The sequence below is a fragment of the Colobus angolensis genome, unplaced genomic scaffold, assembly GCF_000951035.1.
Source record: "Colobus angolensis palliatus isolate OR3802 unplaced genomic scaffold, Cang.pa_1.0 Scaffold29, whole genome shotgun sequence".
NCBI classification, from domain to species: domain Eukaryota; kingdom Metazoa; phylum Chordata; class Mammalia; order Primates; family Cercopithecidae; genus Colobus; species Colobus angolensis.
Window position 1 is genome coordinate 3,542,533 of NW_012116154.1, and position 9,054 is coordinate 3,551,586.

The window sequence follows — 9,054 nt, forward strand, 5'->3', positions numbered from 1 at the left end:
TTGAACTCCCGACCTCATGATCCACCCACCTCGGCCTCTCAAATTGCAGGGATTACAGGCGTGAGCCACCGCGTCTGGCCAGCACCCGGCCTAAAACTTTAAAAAATAAATGAAAACTATAGAAACTGTATCTTTGATAATACAAAGAAATGTGTGCAATTTTGGACTGCTCTAACCTAAATTCAGTAATGTGAAAAAGTATATAATTGAAAACATTCTTTTGTTCTATTTCTTCTTCTATTTACAAAGTAGTGATCAAATCTATATTGTACTGAGATCTTCAGGATCAGTACATACAATCAACTTAAATCTATTATAACAAATCCTAAGAGGCAAACAGAAGTATGAAATTTCAAAAAATGTGTCAATCTTTATAATTTAGTAGATAATGTGAATAAATCAGTACCTCGTAAATCTATCGCCAGTAAATTAATTTTGCTCCAGTCTCAAATCAGTAAGACATAGTTAATGTGGCTATGTAAATATTCATATATTCATTGATAAGGACTCAGAAGGACCTTACTATGCAGAATAATCATGTGAATTGTTCATACCGTTGAGTAACTTTTCTGTTAAGGATCTTCCAACAGATCATCAATAATTAAACTATGTTCATTCAAAACACTAAATGCTACTTAAAGAGAAGGGAAGCTTTTATACTAAAGATTTTATTTTTTAAAGAGATTGGGTTTCACTATGTTGTCAAGGCTGGGATGCAGTGGCTATTCACAGGTGTTATCTTACTACTGATCAGTACAGGAGTTTTGACCTGCTCTGTTTCCAACCTTGCCTGGTTCACATCTCCTTAGGCAATCTGGTGGTCCTCTGTTCCTAAGAGGTCACCATACTCATGCCCAATTTAATGTGGACACCTGACTGGCATAGCACACTTCAGCCCAGACTTGCTGGGCTTCAGCAATCCTCTTGCCTCAGCCTCCTGAGTAGCTGGGACTACAGGTGCACACCATTGTACCCAGCTGCTATAAATTTTTTTGTTAAAGTTTAAGCAAAGTTAAGATACTATGCAGCTGGATGAATTTTTACATATGTATATACCCATGTAACCACCGCCTGGATAAATATACAGAGTATTTTTAGCACTACAAAACTTCACTTTTGTTCCTCCTACTCACAACTCCTGCCCACCCTCACCACTACTGTATTTTTTTTTTTTTTTTTTAATTTTTTGAGACAGTTTCGCTCTGTTGCCCAGGCTGGAGTGCAGTGGCGCGATCTTGGCTCACTGCAAGTTCCGACTCCCGGGCTCATGCCAGTCTCCTGTCTCAGTCTCCCGATTAGCTGGGACTAAAGGAGGCGCCCACCACCACGCCCAGCTATTTTTTTGTATTTTTAGTAAAGACGGGGTTTCACCATGCTAGCCAGATGGTCTCTGACCTTGTGATCCGCCCGCTTCGGCCTCCCAAAGTGCTGGGATTACAGGCGTGAGTCATCATGCCCGGCTATCGTATTTTTTTTATCACCATAAATTCTGGTTCATCTTCAGTTTCATAAAAATTGAACCATACAGTATGTATTCTTTTGTGTCTGGCTTTTGTCACTCAACATGTCTGAGTCTCATCCATGTTGTTTGTGTCAATGATATGCTCTTTTTTACTGTTAGACGTAGTGCTCCAATGTGTGATCACAATGTATCAATTTTCTTGTTGATGAGACATCTGAGTTACTTCCCGTTGGGGCTATTAATAAATTCGCCATAAAAATTCTTTCATACATGTCTTTCAAAAAGTAGGCATAGGCACTAATTTCTTCTAGATATATACCTAGGAATGAAGCTGACAGGACATACTGAAGGTGTGTGTTTAGCTTTGGTAGGTATTACTGGCTTTAAGTGATTAAACCACATTCTTTGTTTTCTGTTGTTTTTTGAGGAGGAGTCTCACTTTGTCACCCAGGGTGGAGTGCAGTGTCCCGATGTCGGCTCACTGCAACCTCTGCCTCCCAGGTTCAAGAGATTCTCCTGTCTCAGCCTTCTGAGTAGGTGGGATTACAGGGGCCCACCATCACGCCTGGCTAATTTTTATTTTTAGTAGAGATGGGGTTGCACTATGTGGGTCAGATCGGTCTTGAACTCCTGACCTCAAGCAATCCAGCCACCTCGGCCTCCCAAAGTGTTGGGATAATAGGCGTGAGCCACCGTGCCCTGCCTGGTTAAGCCATATTCTTACCAGCAATGCATGAGGTATTTATTTATGTTTACAGGCATGTAGTGGTATCTAATCATCATTTTAATTTGCATTTCCCTGATGCTGAGCATACCTTATTGACCAGGCATCTGCATTCTGTACCTGTTTGTGTCTTTCAGAAGGGCAGCATCACTGAGTGAAATTTTTGTGTTGTCATTTTCTTCCCCAGGTAAGTAGACACCATCAGTCATAGTAAGCGTCAGTGGAAAACATTAGAAAATCGTTTCCACATAGCATAAGTTGTGAAATTAAGAAATAAACCAGGGGCCGGGCACAGTGGTTCACGCCTGTAATCGCAGCACTTTGGGAGGCTGAGACGGGTGGATCACCTGAGGTCAGGGGTTCGAGACCAGCCTGGCCAACATGGTGAAACCCTAGCTCTACTAAAAATGCAAAAAAATTAGCTGGGCATGGTGGCGCATGGTGGCACATGCCTGTAATCCCAACTACTTGGGAGGCTGAGGCAGGAGAATCGCTTGAGCCTGGGAGGTGGAGGTTGGAGTGAGCAGAGATCGCACCATTGTACTCTAGCCTGAGTGACAGAATGAGACTTTGCCTCAAAAAAAAAAAAAGATAATAAAAATAATATACTAAGTTGTTAAATATTAATAAAAGTATATCACTATCCCTAGATGCATTAATATAAGACCAAGATTAACCACGTATTTTCTAGTATGCCTGATGAAAATTATTTAATGTTTACGTAATTCATTTTTCCTATGATTAAAACCCTGTATTTTTCTCTATCAAATTCCAGTTCTGAAACCTAAACATTCACATTTAAATATGGATATGCACTAAATGCCAATTATACCTCAGTAAAGCTCAGGGAGTAATGAATTCATGAATATCCAGTCTCACCTATTTTTTTTTTTTTTTTTTTTTGAGGCGGAGTCTCGCTCTGTGGCCCAGACTGGAGTGCAGTGGCCGGATCTCAGCTCACTGCAAGCTCCGCCTCCTGGGTTTACGCCATTCTCCTGCCTCAGCCTCCTGAGGAGCTGGGACTACAGGCGCCCGCCACCTCGCCCGGCTAGTTTTTGTATTTTTAGTAGAGACGGGGTTTCACCGTGATAGCCAGGATGGTCTCGATCTCCTGACCTCGTGATCCGCCCGTCTCGGCCTCCCAAAGTGCTGGGATTACAGGCGTGAGCCACCGCGCCCGGCCCTAGTCTCACCTATTTTATCTAATGTCTTTGGTATATTTTAATATTGCAATTGTACAGATACAAAATAAGATTATTCACCTGCCTTAGGAAAGGGAACAGTTGATGTAAAAAAATGTTATGTTCTGCCCAGGTGCGGTGGCTCAAGCCTGTAATCCCAGCACTTTGGGAGGCCGAGACGGGCGGATCACGAGGTCAGGAGATCGACACCATCCTGGCTAACACGGTGAAAGCTCATCTCTACTAAAAAAATACAAAAAACTAGCCGGGCGAGGTGGCGGGCGCCTGTAGTCCCAGCTACTCGGGAGGTTGAGGCGGGAGAATGGCGTAAACCCGGGGGGCGGAGCTTGCAGTGAGCTGAGATGCGGCCACTGCATTCCAGCCTGGGCGACAGAGTGAGACTCTGTCTCAAAAAAAAAAAAAAAAAAGGTTATGTTCCTGCACATCAGATTAGGAGAAAATGTTTTGGTATAAAAATTCAATTTCTCTCTCTATATATACACACTAGAATCTTTCAACTAGCTATATAGGGAGATAATTACAAGTAACAGTACTGTTTGGCTTAACTCTGGGCAAAAAGAGAAGTCAGTGGGAAGTTTTCATCTCCAAGCTTTTTCTTTCTTTCTTTTTTGAGATGGGGTCTCACTCCGTTGTCCAGGCTGGAGTGCCATGGCATGATGTTGGCTAACTGCAACTTCTGCCTCCCGGGTTCAAGCAATTCTCCTGCCTCAGCCTCCCAAGTAGCTGGGATTACAGGTATGCACCACCATGCCCAGCTAATTTATTTATTTTTGGTAGAGATGGGGTTTCACGTTGGCCAGGCTGGTCTCGAACTTCTGACCTCAGGCGATCTGCCCACCACCGCCTCCCAAAGTGTTGGAATTACAGGAATGAGCCACTACACCTGGCTGCAAGCTTTGTTTTTAAGATTGTCATTCTGGGTGCTGAGAATAGCCTGAGTAGGGAAAAGCCACAAGCAGGGAGGCAGACTAATGCAATCATCCAGGCTAGAGGTAACGCGTTTGGAAAAATGTGGTAGTAAAGCTGCTGTTAAGATGTTGGAGGTTTTGCCAATAGATCTGCAGACAGGGCATGGGGTGCCAGAGAAAGAAACGCCAAGGATCATGATGTGATTTTGGCTTGAGAAAATGAAGGATGTATTTGCCAATAACTTAGTTGGGGAAGACTATAGAAACAGGTTTCAGGTTAGGAGACTATCAGTTCAGTTTATGTTTGATACATTCATTATATAGTCAAGTAAAGATGATAAGCAGGCAGCAGGATGAGTCTCAAGTTCAGGGAAGATAATTTGTGAGTTTGCAGTATATAAAGGTGAAGTTACGATGAAATCAGATGAGCTTACCAAGGAAGTGAGTGCAGCTAGAAAGAAGCAGAAATCCAAGACTTATCCCTGAGGCATTCTAATACACAAAGATCCGGGGGGATATGCAAGGAACTGGTTAAGGAGTCTGGGAGTGAGCGTGGTGGGAAAGTTAGAAGAGAAAAACTAATTTCCTAGAAACCAAATGAAAACAGGAAAATGTCTCTAATACTGCAAATACGTACTCATATCACTGAATCTTAGAGCTTTTAGAGGCCTTGGTGAAAACCTAATGGATTAAAAACACTGACACTTAAGACGTTCAATAAATTGGCAAGTCACAAATCAAAAGAGTAACAGAGAAGATAAAAAGTAAGTCTATTCTACACGACTTTATGTTTGAAAGTCTTGATCTACATGCAATATAGAATATACTGAAATACAGATCAAGAAACCAGATCCCAAAAGATGATCTACCGTGGGACAGGATTTACTCAGATATACTACCAGAACAGAAAAAAACAAAATGAAACCTGTAACTCTAGTCTGTTCATCCAGTTACTAAGTAAACCAAATTGGCCATACACTAAATGCTGTCATTCCTATTTCATTTTCTTTCAGGTACCTTTTTATCTCCCCTTTCTTAACAAATCAAACACATAGCTTAGGCCAGGTGTGGTGGCTCATGCCTGTAATCCCAGGACTTTGGGAGGTCCAGGCAAGAGGATCACCTGAGGTCAGGAGTTCGAGACCAGCCTGGCCAACATGGTGAAACCTCATCTCTACTAAGAATATAAAAATTAGCTGGGCGTAATGGCGCACGCCTGTAGTCCCAGCTACTCGGGAGGCTGAGGCAGGAGAATCGCTTGAATCTGGGAGGCAGAGGTTGTAGTGAGCCGAGATCACGCCACTGCACTCCAGCCTGGGCAACAAGAGTGAAACTCTGTATCAAAAACAAACACCACCCAAAAAAACATAGCTTAAAAATTCTAGTACCAACAATAATATATAATCTTTAGAAGATCAGGTAGCCAGGCTGGGCCCATTAAACACAGTTTTGGCTCCAAGTGTTCTTACTAACTGCTGTTCTGTTTTGTTCTGTTATACCTTCTCTTGTAAAAGAGTAAAATCAGAAGAAAAGGTCGTAATACACACTCACTCAACTGGTTTTTTCTAGTTTTATGGTTTTCTCCCACTCCAATTAATTTTTATACCTTTGGTCTTAGTTTTTCCATTTATAAAATCACGTGCTAGGCCGGGCACAGTGGCTCAAGCCTGTAATCCCAGCACTTTGGGAGGCTGAGACAGGCGGATCACAAGGTCAAGAGATTGAGACCATCCTGGCTAACACAGTGAAACCCCATCTCTACAACACAAAAAACTAGCTGGGCGAGGTGGCAGGCGCCTGTAGTCCCAGCTACTCGGGAGGCTGAGGCAGGAGAATGGTGTAAACCCAGGAGGCGGAGCTTGCAGTGAGCTCAGATCCGGCCACTGCACTCCAGCCTGGGCAACAGAGCGAGACTCCATCAAAAAAAAAAAAAAAATCACGTGCTAAATAATTAACTATCATCTTTATCATTGTTAGACTACACAAAGCTTCCAGCCTGGGCAACAGGAACCCTGTCTCTACAAAAAAATACAAAAATCAGCCAGGTGTGGTGGTATGCGCCTGTATTCCCAGCTACTTGGGAGGCTGAGGTGGTAGGAGTACTTGGGCTTTAGAGGTCAAGGCTACAGTGAGCTGTGATTGTGCCACTGCATTCCTGCCTGGGCAACAGCGCAAGACCCTGTCTCAAAAAAACAAAAAACAAAAAACAAAAGCAAAGCTCTATTCTAAGTGAATTACATGAAGTAATTTATTTAATCCTCTCAGCTCTATGAAGTGTCAACCCATTTTGCAGATGAGGACACAAAGGCACACAGAATTTAGGTAACTTGCTCATGACCATGCAGCTTGGTAAATTGGACAGCCAAGATGTGAACCTGGTGGCTCCAGAGCAGAAACTCTTAAAACACTTAATGCTGTGCAGAGCAAATCAGACAAAAAATGTGAAAGCACAATACTGCTATCCAAATGAAGACATCACCTACAAAGGTGCTCCTTGTTAGAATTCATAAACCAAAGTCATAACTGTGCTCAAACTGTGCTCAATTAACACAACTTGCAACAATTTTGTAACTTACATTCCATCTAAGGGGGATATGACTACTTCAATACGTACTTTCTACTTTTTTAGTCTTTACAAATATCTTCTTAAGATAGCAAATAATCTAATTTACCAAAATAACAAATGAAATCCAAGACTTTTCAAAGTGTAAAGCTAGCATCTTTTTTTTTTTTTTTTTTGAGGCGGAGTTTCGCTCTGTCGCCTGGACTGGAGTGCAGTGGCCAGATCCTCAGCTCGCTGCAAGCTCCGCCTCCTGGGTTTACGCCATTCTCCTGCCTCGGCCTCCCGAGTAGCTGGGACTACAGGCGCCCGCCACCTCGCCCGGCTAGTTTTTGTATTTTTAGTAGAGACGGGGTTTCACCGTGTTAGCCAGGATAGTCTCGATCTCCTGACCTCGTGATCCGCCCGTCTCGGCCTCCCAAAGTGCTGGGATTACAGGCTTGAGCCACCACGCCCGGCCTAAAGCTAGCATCTAACATTATCTAACAAGTCTCTATTTAAATATGGATTGTGATCTCAATTATATTGCATTTTCAATTATGTACTTGAGACTTTATAAAGTTACTGTCCAAACAAGATAAAGTATAATATATGTTTTGAGGCAATTACACATTTAGCACTCTTATAGTCTTGGTATTCACATGAGAAGGAGATAAGGTGAATTCAAAATCTCTTACCATTGATCTTTCAGGATATCCAAACAAATAGCCCCTGTGACGGAACTAATATTAGGATGCCATATTTTAGTGATAAACCGGACCTAGAATATAAAGCACACTTGAGTTTTTCAGTAACAGAAATAAAACAGTTTAAGTAGAACTACAAGAAAATGAAATCTTCAAACTAAAAAAAGAAAGGTCCCTATATCTATTACATCATTTTGCCTAGGTGAAAGAAGGGGTGTAGAAGACAAAGGATCCAGTAAGCTGAATGTTGTCACTAACATATATTGTTTTTAAACTCTTTAAATGTTCCTCCTTTAAACAAACCCAACAATTACTAGGAGATTACAATTTACCTAGAATAATGGTAGATCCTATGAGAATTCAACAGAGAATAAAATCCATTTTGGTAAATAAAATAGTACATAAAATAAAAACATAAATAGTAAATGGCACCTTCTTCATGTGAGGCAGGGTGCAGAATAGATTTGAGGAAAAAAGTAAGCAAAACCAGTGAATGAAAGCACAAATAGTAAGTGACTGTGCTTTTTTTTCTGTATCATTTTTTCTCAAATTATTTTTATTGAAATACCTATTATGATGTAGCAAACACTGAGGAGATACTAAGGCTTAGAGTTTAAGAAACCTAATCAAACAGCTAAACAGAGCACAATGTAAACTCCCACAGTCTGATTCCAGATTCTGAGTCTAATCACCTCATTATTTGTCTCATTATGGAAGAAGAATAAATCAACAAGTGAAAATTAAGAAAATGCTAAAACACCACGAAATTAAAAAGTTCATCAGCTCTTACTCATGAACTTTTGGAGGGTCTTGTATTCTTATCTCTGACACATATGACAATGACCAGTTGAGCCCAAATTCTTTGACACTTAATAGATTAATTACTATGTGCCAATTAATGTATATAGTACATTATGTACATTAATATGTAATGGCACATTACTGTTCTAAGAACTTCACAAAAATTAGCACTCATACACTGTAATTTCAGTATTTGGGAGGGGGAGGCAGGAAGGATCCCTTTAGCCCAAGAGTTTTGAGACCAGCTTGGGCAACACAGTGAGACCATGTCTCTACAAATAAGAAAATTAGCTAGGCATGGTGGCACACACCTGCACTCCCAGCTACTAGGGAGCTGAAGCATGAGGATCACTTGAATCTGAAAGGCTGAGGCTGCAGCAAGCCGTGATCGTGACACTGTACTACAGCCTGGCTAACAGAGCACAACCAACTGGAAAAAAACTGACTTTAATATATGCTCTTCAGCTATTTATGGAAAGAAGCTAAGTTTCCACTTTTCTCTTCTCTTTGTGACTTCTTGATTTGTCTGCACTATTTCTACTTCCTTACCTCCTGCTCACTCACCAACTCATCTTCAATCTAAAAAGGCACTTTAATTCGCCAATGACTTCAAAATATCAAAAACTAACAAGATACTTTCCATTCCTTCATTCTTGCTATGCTTGATTCTTTTCAGTCTTAATAATCTTACTTTCTTTTTTTTTTTTGAGA

At 41.3% G+C, this 9,054-nt stretch overlaps 1 protein-coding gene across 5 annotated transcripts in view; it reads right to left on the reverse strand.

The window, feature by feature from the left end:
- UBE2K (ubiquitin-conjugating enzyme E2K) overlaps window positions 1–9,054 on the reverse strand; it is a 109,677-nt gene that overhangs the window by 24,628 nt on the left and 75,995 nt on the right. For all 5 annotated transcript variants that reach the window (XM_011949087.1, XM_011949085.1, XM_011949088.1 and 2 more), the window contains one exon: window positions 7,534–7,616. In XM_011949087.1, the coding sequence (XP_011804477.1) occupies window positions 7,534–7,616 (83 nt within the window). The remainder of the gene's footprint in view (window positions 1–7,533; window positions 7,617–9,054) is intronic.